The sequence below is a fragment of the Drosophila virilis genome, chromosome 2 (assembly GCF_030788295.1).
Source record: "Drosophila virilis strain 15010-1051.87 chromosome 2, Dvir_AGI_RSII-ME, whole genome shotgun sequence".
Classification (NCBI taxonomy): Eukaryota; Metazoa; Arthropoda; class Insecta; order Diptera; family Drosophilidae; genus Drosophila; species Drosophila virilis.
Genome location: NC_091544.1, coordinates 1,366,391 through 1,380,178, shown reverse-complemented (window position 1 = coordinate 1,380,178; position 13,788 = coordinate 1,366,391). Strand labels below are relative to the sequence as shown.

Sequence of the window (13,788 nt, the reverse complement as noted above, 5' to 3'; positions counted from 1 at the left end):
AGGCAGCAATGTTGCAACAATTTATTGATTTAACAAAAAAAAACAATCTAGCCAGAGTGCTCTAGTGCCTGCCGACAATTCACGACTAGCAAATACCCTTAGCTCAACAACAAGCTGCCCTTAAAGCATTGAAAAAAAATAAGAGAAAAGATAATTAGTTTAACTTCAAATTATCTAAGAAACCGAACTATATACAAATACTTATCTATCTATCAAGAATATAGATCGCAAATATCTCATTCCTTGCGTTACATATTAAGTGCAAAAATTGAGAATGCCCTTTGCAAGTGTACAAAACGAGGGCAAAAAGCTGAGCGGGAGCGGGAAAAGTGAAATTGACAAAGCCAATGCCGAGGTTGTTGTCGTTGCCTGGGAAATGGGAAATGGTATTGGGAATAGGAATCAGAGCTCAGAGCTCAGCCCGGCTCAGTCGGTGTGTGGCCGAAACCAATAAGACTGGCAAATTGGCCAAATGTGTATATACGGCTTGCAGCATGTCCGAAAATATAAACAACAATCAGAACAATGAAATTGCAAGCCAATCGATGTCATCGAATCCGCCGCCCGCCGCCGCCTGGCCAAACTTTGAGGCGCGCCTTCTGAAGCAGACGGTGCACAGCGTCTGCCTCGACTGGACGCCCAGCCCTAATCCCGCCTCAGTCTACTCTGTGGAGAAGTACCACAGGCGACACGGCTGGCAGCAGGTGCTCTGGACGAGCTCCAGTCCGCAAACTATCCACCAGCTGGAGGAGAACTTTGGCCATCGACTGCGCATCCGAGCGCTGCGGCCCGCACCGGATGGCAGCCACTACGAGACGTTGGCCATCTCGCCGGATATTATTGTAAAACGTTTATTGCCCTAATTGTGTTTAAAATATCCTCGATTTATGACAGAGATTTGGTGGGGTATATTCGAGAGCGTAGTCAGTGCAGTCGAGGGTAATTGAAATATCTAAGAGAAAGAAAGTAGCGTTGTAATGAGAGTAGGAGCTATGGCACAGAGAGTGCGAGGAGAAGGGCGAGGGAGAGGGGGGAGGAGAGCAGGAGAGAGAGAGAGAGAAAAATCGTGGGAGAGAGAGAGAGACATCGAGAGGGAGATAGAGAGACAGACGGCTTATTATGTGCCTCTAAGCCTCACTTGAGTTCATGAGAATCGTATAGAAGAGCGATATTTTAATAAAGAAAATTATTATTTAAATGTAAAATTAGTATGCATATATATATATACACCTACAGGCACTTATAAACACATACACATACATAAAGATATAAATTTAATTTATTTAAATTAATTTTGGATATGCCCTATAGCCATGAAATGATGTGGCTTATTATGTCTAATGCATATAAATATGTTCAGAAGCATAATTGGTTTGATTTGACTTGTCTTCAGATTTGACTTGACTTTAGGGTAGAATTTGAAGCATATAATATTAATTTTGGATTGACAAAAAATATAACAAGTGTGTCCAATAGAATTGGCTACAAAAATTACTTTAGTCATATAGTCCCTTTTTGCAGAGGGAGTTAGAATAGTTGTGGACTACTTATGGTCCGTTCTTGGGGTATCGTTTCTTATTCTGTGATATTAAATTTGATATAAAAATATAATATATACCTTGTACACATCTAGGCAACCACAGAGGCTGCGCTGCCGTCGACAAATTGTTTGCATCGCGCCATTCGCAAATCGCAGCAGTTTCTAGTGAAGCGCATGCTGCGCCGTCGACCCAGTCTGGTTGACTATCCGGCCCCAAATGGATATCTGCCCCTAGCCAATGCCATAATGCAGGGCGAGATGTGCATCATCGATGTCCTGCTCTCGGCGGGCTGCAGTGTCCAGCTGGGCAATCCGCACAACGGACGCAGCCCGCTGCACGTGAGTTGGCCAGCATTTGGGATTGCGGGGATGCTATCTGTGTGCCTGATCCGTTGCAGCTGGCCTTCTATCATGGTCATCTGCCCGCAGCGCGCATTCTACTGAACAAAAGGGCCCAGCTGGAGGCGACCGACTGCAACGGGATGACGCCCGCCCACTGTGCCGTGGATGCCAATCGGCTGGACATGGTCAGGTTCGCACTGGAAGCGGGCGCCAATCCGGAGGCGAGAGACGCCTGCCAGTGGACGCTGCTGATGCGCGCAGGTGACTGCACAGAACTAAATAGAATTTCCCAATTGGAATAACCCCTCTCCCTTCCGTTTACATCTCCTTCCCCTGGCAGTCGTCATGGATGCCAGCCTGGAGCTTATCAAGCTGCTGGTTACCCACGGCGCCGACTTAACAGCTCGGGACGCTCTCGGCAAAAGTTGCAGCGATTTGGCCAAACTTTATCGCCGGCAACAAGCCGGGGATTACTTCGACCAGGTGCACAGGTTTCGACGGGAGAAGGCGGCAATAACTGTGGCCAACACGCAACCGCAAAAGGATTAAGTGCACGCGGCCGTCTAATAGGATAAAGCGTTTCTTTTGGAGGAGACACTAATGAGCATAATCTTAGGGGCTAAGCACTTGCTATACCCTGCCAAAGTCAGCTTACAAATGGGTATACTGAAAAAAGTTGGAACTAGATTTTATAAAGTAAAATCTGCTCATTAGTTATTAAATTGTATAAAAAAAATCGAAGAGTACTTTATCTATACCCTATCCTGAAAAAGATGTTGAAAAGTACATTATCTGAGGCCTATCCTGATCTGATAAAGATGATGAAATGGGGCATACTACATACCAGTATTTTCAAAGCCATAGTATTTTCATACCGCTTCTTACATCGTTGAAATCGCCTCCTCCAAAATTTTAAGTCTCATAGTTGAGACCGCCGCCTTCTTCTTTGCTTAAGTTGCTTTCTCTTCCAATGTTAAAGCCGCCGTATCCTCCAATATGAAAGCCACCACCTTCTTCTAATTTGAAGACAGCTCCTTCATTGTTAATGCAGCCGCATCCTCCTTTGCTCAAAGCAACCGCCTCCTCTACTTAAAGTGAAGCCTTTCAGACTTACTTGAATTCATGAGAATCGCGTAGAAGGCGATTAGATAAAAATAGTCTTTTTAAATTGCAGGGCAGTTAGAAGTTTATTAATTAATGCATATAAACATACATAATGCATACAATCATTTATATAAATACATGCATAATATAGATATATATACACTGCCTACACACATGCATACATACTTACATGCATGGAAGCATGCATATATACATACTTTCTTACATGCGTACATACTTACATGCATGCATGCATTTATATATAATATTTCGGCATCATAGCTCTTACGCATTTGACAAATTTTTTATTATTTATCAAATAAGTAAACAAAAAAACAAAACCTTATGAAAATCGATTGGGGGTGGGAAATTTTGACCTATGTCAAAAATATTAAAAATAAGATAATATTTAACTGTTTTGCAGCACTTTAAAACTCAGTAAAGGGTATCTGCTAGTCGACCTGTGTACTTTTATTGATTATTTTAGCTTGGCTTACAGTTTGAACTACAACTAGTTGGAATTTAGACACAGCTCCGAGCCGTATCTGTCTGATAGCCGCACGAGTAGGTATTGAAGAAGTCGGCGTTCTCCTTGAGGCCCAGGTAAAAGACATGTTCCGCCAGTTCCTTGCCAAACTCACAGAAGTTCTGGGCGTAGAGCGTGAAGAAGAGGCGCTTGTTGCTCAGCTGGTATTGGCGAAGGATCTCGTTCTCGTGGTCGTAGATCTCTCGATGCTTGGTCGAGGACTGTATCCAGTCGGAGTACTCCTGCCAGGTGTGCCGGAAGCTCTTCAGGTAGATGATGGCCAGCAATCGGGCCTCGCTGAGCACATTGACGTACTGCGGCAGCTTGAGGCACTCGACCTCCTCCCGAAAGTGGGTCGGATCCCGTTGGCGTTCGCTTATATTGAACATGGTCATGTACAGATGCACCGTGAATGTGGGATAATAGTACGACATCGGCTTGTGCCGGCTCTGGTAGAGATACAGGCTCCAGTCGAGCATCGTCCGCTGCACGCCCAGTTCATAGGTGGAGTTGCGCTTCCGATGCTGCTCCAGATTACGCAAATTGTGCTCGTAGCTCTCCCGATAGATGCGCAGGCCGGCGTACTCCCGGTTAAGATCGCCCGCATAAAAGTAGATTTTCGGCGAGGCGAACTTCTCCTTGTACGTTTGCAGCCGGTTGCGCAGAGGATGTGCATCCGTGCCAAAGACGGATTTGCTGCGCTCCACGAAACGTTGGATTAGCTCCCGGAATTCGCGCAACTCGTGCGAGCTACCCTCCACCAGATCCTTGGTAATAATGTAGCCGAACAGCGGCTTAAAGTACTCAAAGGTCTCGCGATAGCAATCCTGCAGAGACTTCAATGTGTTGCACGAGATGAAAAAATCGATGAGCTTCTGCTTGGCTTCGAACTGTTCCGGATCGTTTTGCAGCCTGGTCAGCAGCTGGATCAAATCGCTGCTCTGCGGCATGTGACCTGCAGGGATTGATTATGGTTAGTGCTGGATTTTAATTAAATAAATGTATTATTAAACAAGTAAGAGGTTCTAGTCGGGAGCTCCCGACTAGGGTATACCCTGAACCCTCTTCTTCCAACATCAAATGCAAATCCAATATTGAACAAAAAACAGGATATCGATATCGATTTTTATCGATTGCTTGGAAACGGGGTAAGCTATCGATTATCGGAAACAAACTCGATCTGCGCAGGCACTAGGAGCACCTACATCCCCTCCGCGCGGAGTTATGTCGTTTTGGAACGTCATATCTCCGCGGGGAGTTTTGTCGTTTCGGAACGTCATATTTCCGCGCGGAGTTATGTCGTTTTGGAACGTCATATCTCCGCGCGGAGCTATTTCCCGAGATATTAAAAAAAAATCATCAAAAAAGTTTCGATTTTCGCACCGACCTCGATTTTCAAAAACAATCGTGATGTTACCCCTTGCCATTTCGTCGATTTCGGTCAAAATTTTGTATTTTTTTTTTTTTGATGCCAATCGATAGAACTGATCCTTACAAGTCAAAAATGGTATGAAATTGCAAAACCGGACATTATTTGGAGGAAATAATCCAAAATATCATCGAAAAGGTTGACTTTACGAGCGCGGAGTTATGTCGTTTTGGAACGTCATATCTCCGCGGGGAGTTATGTCGTTTTGGAACGTCATATCTTCGCGCGGAATTATGTCGTTTTGGAACGTCATATCTCCGCGCGGAGTTATGTCGTTTTGGATCGTCATATCTCCGCGGGGAGATATGTCGTTTTGGAACGTCATATCTCCGCGTTGAGCTATGTCGTTTTGGAACGTCATATCTCCGTGGGGAGTTATGTCGTTTTGGAACGTCATATATCCGCGCGGAGTTATGTCGTTTTAGAACGTCATATCTTCGCGGGGAGTTATGTCGTTTTGGAACGTCATATCTCCGCGGGGAGGTATGTCGTTTTGGAACGTCATATCTCCGCGGGGAGTTATGTCGTTTAGGAACGTCATATCTTCGCGGGGAGTTATGTCGTTTTAGAACGTCATATCTCCACGCGGAGCTATGTCGTTTTGGAATGTCATATTTCCGCGGGGAGTTTTGTCGTTTTAGAACGTCATATCTCCTTGCGGGGTTATGTCGTTTTGGAACGTCATATCTCCGCGGGGAGGTATGTCGTTTTGGAACGTCATATCTCCTTGCGGGGTTATGTCGTTTTGGAACGTCATATCTCCTTGCGGAGTTATGTCGTTTTGGAACGTCATATCTCCGCGGGGAGTTATGTCGTTTCGGAACGTCATATCTCCGCGGGGAGTTATGTCGTTTTAGAACGTCATATCTCCTTGCGGTGTTATGTCGTTTTGGAACGTCATATCTCCGCGGGTAGCTATGTCGTTTTGGGACGTCATATCTCCGCGGGGAGCTACGTCGTTTTGGAACGTCATATCTCCGCGGGGATTTATGTCGTTTTAGAACGTCATATCTCCACGTGGAGCTATGTCGTTTTGGAATGTCATGTCTCCGCGCGGAGTTATGTCGCTTTGAAACGTCATATATCCGCGCGGAGTTATGTCGTTTTAGAACGTCATATCTCCACGCGGAGTTATGTCGTTTTAGAACGTCATATCTTCGCGCGGAGTTATGTCGTTTTGGAACGTCATATCTCCGCGCGGAGTTATGTCGTTTAGGAACGTCATATCTCCGCGGGGAGTTATGTCGTTTTGGAACGTCATATCTCCGCGTTGAGCTATGTCGTTTTGGAACGTCATATCTCCGCGGGGAGCTATGTCGTTTTGGAACGTCATATCTCCGCGGGGAGCTATGTCGTTTTGGAACGTCATATCTCCGCGCGGAGTTATGTCGTTTTGGAAAGTCATATTTCCGCGCGGAGTTATGTCATTTTGGAACGTCATATCACCGCGCGGAGTTATGTCGTCTTGAAATGTCATATCTTCGCGCGGAGCTATGTCATTTTGGAATGTCATATCTCCGCGGGGAGCTATGTCGTTTTGGAACGTTATATCTCTACGCGGAGCTATGTCGTTTTGGAACGTCATATCTCCGCTGGGAGCTATGTCGTTTTGGAACGTCATATCTCTGCGGGGAGTTATGTCGTTTTAGAAAGTCATATCTCCGCGGGGAGTTATGTCGTTTTGGAACGTCATATCTCCGCGGGGAGTTATGTCGTTTTGGAACGTCATATCTCCGCGTTGAGCTATGTCGTTTTGGAAGGTCATATCTCCGCCTGGAGTTATGTCGTTTTGGAACGTCATATCTCCGCGGGGAGCTATGTCGTTTTGGAACGTCATATCTCCGCGCGGAGTTATGTCGTTTTGGAATGTCATGTCTTCGCGCAGAGTTATGTCGTTTTGGAATGTCATATCTCCGCGGGGAGCTTTGTCGTTTTGGAATGTCATATCTCCGCGGGGAGCTATGTCGTTTTGGAGCGTCATATCTCCGCGTTGAGCTATGTCGTTTTGGAACGTCATATTTCCGCGCGGAGTTATGTCGTTTTGGGACGTCATATCTCCGCGGGGAGTTATGTCGTTTTGGAGCGTCATATCTCCGCGGGGAGTTATGTCGTTTTAGAACGTCATATCTCCACGCGGAGCTATGTCGTTTTGGAATGTCATGTCTCCGCGCGGAGTTATGTCGTTTTGGAACGTCATGTCTCCGCGGGGAGTTATGTCGTTTTGGAACGTCATATCTCCGCGGGGAGCTATGTCGTTTTGGAACGTCATATCTTCGCGCGGAGTTATGTCGTTTTGGAACGTCATATCTCCGCGGGGAGCTATGTCGTTTTGGAACGTCATATCTCCGCGGGGAGCTATGTCGTTTTGGAACGTCATATCTCCGCGGGGAGTTATGTCGTTTTGGAACGTCATATCTCCGCGGGGAGTTATGTCGTTTTAGAACGTCATATCTCCACGCGGAGCTATGTCGTTTTGGAATGTCATGACTCCGCGCGGAGTTATGTCGTTTTGGAACGTCATATTTCCGTGGGGAGTTATGTCGTTTTGGAACGTCATATCTCCGCGGGGAGCTATGTCGTTTTGGAACGTCATATCTTCGCGCGGAGTTATGTCGTTTTGGAACGTCATATCTTCGCGCGGAGTTATGTCGTTTTGGAACGTCATATCTCCGCGCGGAGTTATGTCGTTTAGAAACGTCATATCTTCGCGGGGAGTTATGTCGTTTTGGAACGTCATATCTCCGTGGGGAGTTATGTCGTTTTGGAACGTCATATCTCCGTGGGGAGCTATGTCGTTTTGGAACGTCATATCTCCGTGGGGAGCTATGTCGTTTTGGAACGTCATATCTCCGCGGGGAGTTATGTCGTTTTAGAACGTCATATCTCCGCGGGGAGCTATATCGTTTTGGAACGTCACATCTCCGCGGGGAGTTATGTCGTTTTGAAACGTCATATCTCCGCGGGGAGTTATGTCGTTTTGGAACGTCATATTTCCGCGGGGAGGTATGTCGTTTTGGAACGTCATATCTCCGCGCGGAGTTATGTAGTTGGGAACGTCATATCTCCGCGCGGAGTTATGTCGTTTCGGAACGTCATATTTCCGCGCGGAGTTATGTCGTTTTGGAACGTCATATCTCCGCGCGGAGTTATGTCGTTTTGGAACGTCATATCTTCGCGGGGAGTTATGTCGTTTTGGAACGTCATATCTCCGCGCGGAGTTATGTCGGTTTGGAACGTCATATCTTCGCGCGGAGCTATTACCCGAGATATTAACAATTGCGCAGTTGCATATAACTTTGGTTTTTTTATCTTTATGAAATTTTCTACAGTATATCTTATTGTATCATAGAATATTTGTGTATACTGAATAAGTCAACTGCATTTAAATTTTAGCTTAAATTGGTTGGCAATAAAAGTTGGGTTATTAACTTGATTTATAGCTCTGTGGTGGTAGCGGAGAGGTGGCGATAGGTATAAAATGAAAGATACTTGACAAATATATAATATTTTAGAAGCAACATATCATGTTTTGTGACTCTAGCTCTTATTATTTACCAAAATTGCCCAAAAAACAGGATATCGATATCGATTTTCATCGATTGCTTGGGAACAGAGTATGTTATCGATTATCGGAAACAAACTGTATCTACGCAGGCACTAGGAGCACCAACATCTAAATTTCAAGTCTATAGCTCTTATATGTTCTGAGATCCTTGCGTTCATACATACGGTCGGAAGGACGGACTGACGGACAGACAGACGGACATGGCTGGATCAAATCGGCTGATCAAGAATATATATACTTTATGGGGTCGGAGATGCTTCCTTCTGCCTGTTACATACATTTGGATTTTGCACAAATACAATATACCCTTATACCCATTTTTAATGGGTTCAGGGTATAAAAACAACTGTGTGCACTAGTCGTAAGTAAACGAACAGGAGATACCCTGTACCCAGCTCTGAGCTGTCTACTTCCCTTTCACTCATGGGGAATATTACAGTTGACATGCGAAGTGTGTACAAGAACTGGTTACAAATCGATAATTATCGATTTTAGGCAAATCTATGAATTTATTCATGATTTAAATAAAATATTGTAACATATCTGAAAGTTATGTCATTTTGGAACGTCATATCTCCGCGCGGAGCTATGTCGTTTTGGAATGTCATGTCTCCGCGCAGAGTTATGTCGTTTTGGAATGTCATGACTCCGCGCGGAGCTATGTCGTTTTGGAACGTCATATCTCCGCGGGGAGTTATGTCGTTTTAGAACGTCATATCTCCACGCGGAGCTATGTCGTTTTGGAATGTCATATCTCCGCGGGGAGTTATGTCGTTTTGGAACGTCATATCTCCGCGCGGAGTTATGTCGTTTTAGAACGTCATAACTCCCCGCGGAGATATGACGTTTTGGAACGTCATATCTCCGCGCGGAGTTATGTCGTTTTAGAACGTCATATCTCCGCGGGGAGTTATGTCGTTTTAGAACGTCATATCTCCACGCGGAGCTATGTCGTTTTGGAACGTCATATCTCCGCGCGGAGTTATGTCGTTTTAGAACGTCATATCTTCGCGGGGAGTTATGTCGTTTTGGAACGTCATATCTCCGCGGGGAGGTATGTCGTTTTGGAACGTCATATCTCCGTGGAGAGTTATGTCGTTTTAGAACGTCATATCTCCGCGCGGATTTATGTCGTTTTAGAACGTCATATCTTCGCGGGGAGTTATGTCGTTTTGGAACGTCATATCTCCGCGGGGAGGTATGTCGTTTTGGAACGTCATATCTCCGCGGGGAGTTATGTCGTTTTGGAACGTCATATCTCCGCGGGGATTTATGTCGTTTTAGAACGTCATATCTCCACGCGGAGCTATGTCGTTTTGGAATGTCATATTTCCGCGGGGAGTTATGTCGTTTTAGAACGTCATATCTCCTTGCGGGGTTATGTCGTTTTGGAACGTCATATCTCCGCGGGGAGCTATGTCGTTTTGGAACGTGATATCTCCGCGGGGAGCTATGTCGTTTTGGAATCTCATATCTCCTTGCGGAGTTATGTCGTTTTGGAACGTCATATCTCCGCGGGGAGTTATGTCGTTTTGGAACGTCATATCTCCGCGGGGATTTATGTCGTTTTAGAACGTCATATCTCCACGCGGAGCTATGTCGTTTTGGAATGTCATATTTCCGCGGGGAGTTATGGCGTTTTAGAACGTCATATCTCCTTGCGGGGTTATGTCGTTTTGGAACGTCATATCTCCGCGGGGAGCTATGTCGTTTTGGAACGTCATATCTCCTTGCGGAGTTATGTCGTTTTGGAACGTCATACCTCAGCGGGGAGCTATGTCGATTTGGAACGTTATATCTCCGCGGGAAGTTATGTCGTTTTAGAACGTCATATCTCCACGCGGAGCTATGTCCTTTTGGAATGTCATGTCTCCGCGCGGAGTTATGTCGTTTTGGAACGTCATATTTCCGCGGGGAGTTATGTCGTTTTGGAACGTCATATCTCCGCGGGGAGCTATGTCGTTTTGGAACGTCATATCTCCGCGCGGAGGTATGTCGCTTTGGAACGTCATAGCTTCGCGCGGAGTTATGTCGTTTTGGAACGTCATATCTCCTTGCGGAGTTATGTCGTTTTGGGACGTCATATCTCCGCGGGGAGCTTTGTCGTTTTGGAACGTCATATCTCCGCACGGAATCATGTAGTTTTGGAATGTCATGTCTCCGCGCGGAGTTATGTCGTTTTGGAATGTTATGTCTCCGCGCGGAGCTATGTCGTTTTGGAACGTCATTTCTCCGCGGGGAGTTATGTCGTTTTGGAACGTCATATCTCCGCGGGGAGTTACGTTGTTTTAGAACGTCATATTTCCACGCGGAGCTATGTCGTTTTGGAATGTCATGTCTCCGCGCGGAGTTATGTCGTTTTGGAACGTCATATTTCCGCGGGGAGTTATGTCGTTTTGGAATGTCATATCTTCGCGCGGAGTTATGTCGTTTTGGAACGTCATATCTTCGCGCGGAGTTATGTCGTTTTGGAACGTCATATCTCCGCGGGGAGGTATGTCGTTTTGGAACGTCATATCTCCGCACGGAGTTATGTCGTTTTGGGACGTCATATCTCCGCGCGGAGTTATGTCGGTTTGGAACGTCATATCTTCGCGCGGAGCTATTACCCGAGATATTAACAATTGCGCAGTTGCATATAACTTTGGTTTTTTTATCTTTATGAAATTTTCTACAGTATATCTTATTGTATCATAGAATATTTGTGTATACTGAATAAGTCAACTGCATTTAAATTTTAGCTTAAATTGGTTGGCAATAAAAGTTGGGTTATTAACTTGATTTATAGCTCTGTGGTGGTAGCGGAGAGGTGGCGATAGGTATAAAATGAAAGATACTTGACAAATATATAATATTTTAGAAGCAACATATCATGTTTTGTGACTCTAGCTCTTATTATTTACCAAAATTGCCCAAAAAACAGGATATCGATATCGATTTTTATCGATTGCTTGGGAACAGAGTATGTTATCGATTATCGGAAACAAACTGTATCTACGCGGGCACTAGGAGCACCATCTAAATTCCAAGTCTATAGCTCTTATATGTTCTGAGATCCTTGCGTTCATACATACGGACGGAAGGACGGACTGACGGACAAACAGACGGACATGGCTGGATCGAGTCGGCTGATCAAGAATATATATACTTTATGGGGTCGGAGATGCTTCCTTCTGCCTGTTACATACATTTGGATTTTGCACAAATACAATATACCCTTATACCCATTTTTAATGGGTTCAGGGTATAAAAACAACTGTGTGCACTAGTCGTAAGTAAACGAACAGGAGATACCCTGTACCCAGCTCTGAGCTGTCTACTTCCCTTTCACTCATGGGGAATATTACAGTTGACATGCGAAGTGTGTACAAGAACTGGTTACAAATCGATAATTATCGATTTTAGGCAAATCTATGAATCGTCGTCGTTTTAGAACGTCATATCTTCGCGGGGAGTTATGTCGTTTTGGAACGTCATATCTCCGCGCGGAGCTATGTCGTTTTGGAATGTCATGTCTTCGCGCAGAGTTATGTCGTTTTCGAATGTCATATCTCCGCGCAGTGCTATGTCGTTTTGGAACGTCGTATCTCCACGCGAAGCTATGTCGTTTTGGAATGTCATATCTCCGCGGGGAGTTATGTCGTTTTGGAACGTCATATCTCCGCGCGGAGCTATGTCGTTTTAGAACGTCATATCTTCGCGGGGAGTTATGTCGTTTTGGAACGTCATATCTCCGCGGGGAGGTATGTCGTTTTGGAACGTCATATCTCCGTGGGGAGTTATGTCGTTTTGGAACGTCATATCTCCGCGCGGAGTTATGTCGTTTTAGAACGTCATATCTCCGCGGAGAGCTATGTCGTTTTGGAATGTCATATCTCCGCGGGGAGTTATGTCGTTTTGGAATGTCATATCTCCGCGGGGAGTTAAAATTGCCCAAAAAACAGGATATCGATATCGATTTTTATCGATTGCTTTGGAACAGAGTAAGTTATCGATTATCGGAAACAAACTGTATCTACGCAGGCACTAGGAGCACCATCTAAATTTCAAGTCTATAGCTCTTATATGTTCTGAGATCCTTGCGTTCATACATACGTTCGGAAGGACGGACGGACGGACAGACAGACGAACATGGCTGGATCGAGTCGGCTGATCAAGAATATATATACTTTATGGGGTCGGAGATGCTTCCTTCTGCCTGTTACATACATTTGGATTTTGCACAAATACAATATACCCTTATACCCATTTTTAATGGGTTCAGGGTATAAAAACAACTGTGTGCGCTAGTCGTAAGTAAACGAACAGGAGATACCCTGTACCCAGCTCTGAGCTGTCTACTTCCCTTTCACTCATGGGGAATATTACAGTTGACATGCGAAGTGTGTACAAGAACTGGTTACAAATCAATAATTATCAATTTTGGGCAAATCTATGAATTTATTCATGATTTAATATAAAATATTGTTACATATCGGAAAGGGTATACAAGAACCTTTAGAGTCTCATAGATCGGCTTGCTTAGAGACAGACAGAACCACAAATCTATTATACCCTCTTTTAGCTACCTTCAGCGAACACAGGGTATTTAAATGTCTGGCTGAGCTCTTGCTCTCTGAGATTACAGCACAGGTATACCCCTTTTCAAACACTCAACTTAAATATTTTACAGCTCAACTGCCCACTCAGTGCTTTACCTACCCATGACCGAGAAGAGCGGCCGATTGCGACTGCAGACGTGATCGTAGTAACTGTCGCAGGCATATTTTCTGGAATTAATCGAATGCTCCATGCGCATGGCCAGGTGGCTCAGCTCCTTGATGCGCAGCTCGGACAGGTGGCCCGTGTAGGCTATTTGCGCCTCCACGGCGCCCAGGCAGACGCCCAGCACGGCAAACAGCAGAGCGGTCCACATCTTTGTCTCTAGCTCTCACTCAATCCTTGGCCTCAGCTATTCGCGTTGTTCTCCAATCACGCACTGGCACAAACTGAAGCCAGCTACGCAGCCAGCTCCACAGCCAGCTCTATCGGCGGCATCCGCCGTTGCCCAAGCTTAAGCGCCGATAAGAGCTGTCGAGTCGTATCAGTTGCTTTTAAATTGCTCTCCCGTCGCTCAGTTCACTTAATTATGACCTGTAAAAACATAAATACGCGCGAAAGGGTATCTTGGAAGCGGCACTAAAGTCGTGACCTTCTGATTTTGATTTTTTTGATGAGTATTTATCCTAATAGCCCGTAAATCTGATCATGATCGGGTTTCTATTATCGAAAGTGAGGTAAAA

The 13,788-nt window shown here is 45.2% G+C and overlaps 2 protein-coding genes across 2 annotated transcripts; one reads left to right on the top strand and one right to left on the bottom strand.

Moving 5' to 3' along the window:
• The first annotated feature begins 253 nt into the window (after positions 1 to 253).
• flip (ankyrin repeat and SAM domain-containing protein flippy) lies at positions 254 to 3,064 on the top strand. Its single transcript, XM_002058461.4, has 4 exons — positions 254 to 842; positions 1,634 to 1,879; positions 1,939 to 2,143; positions 2,223 to 3,064. The coding sequence occupies exons 1-4, from the start codon at positions 348 to 350 to the stop codon at positions 2,429 to 2,431; spliced, it is 1,155 nt and encodes a 384-aa protein (XP_002058497.2). The 5' UTR covers positions 254 to 347; the 3' UTR covers positions 2,432 to 3,064.
• A 335-nt stretch (positions 3,065 to 3,399) lies between these two features.
• LOC6634994 (uncharacterized) lies at positions 3,400 to 13,689 on the bottom strand. The gene is made up of 2 exons (XM_002058460.4): positions 13,208 to 13,689; positions 3,400 to 4,467 (listed from the first exon to the last, which is right to left on the bottom strand). The coding sequence occupies exons 1-2, from the start codon at positions 13,419 to 13,421 to the stop codon at positions 3,509 to 3,511; spliced, it is 1,173 nt and encodes a 390-aa protein (XP_002058496.1). The 5' UTR covers positions 13,422 to 13,689; the 3' UTR covers positions 3,400 to 3,508.
• Positions 13,690 to 13,788: the final 99 nt, after the last annotated feature.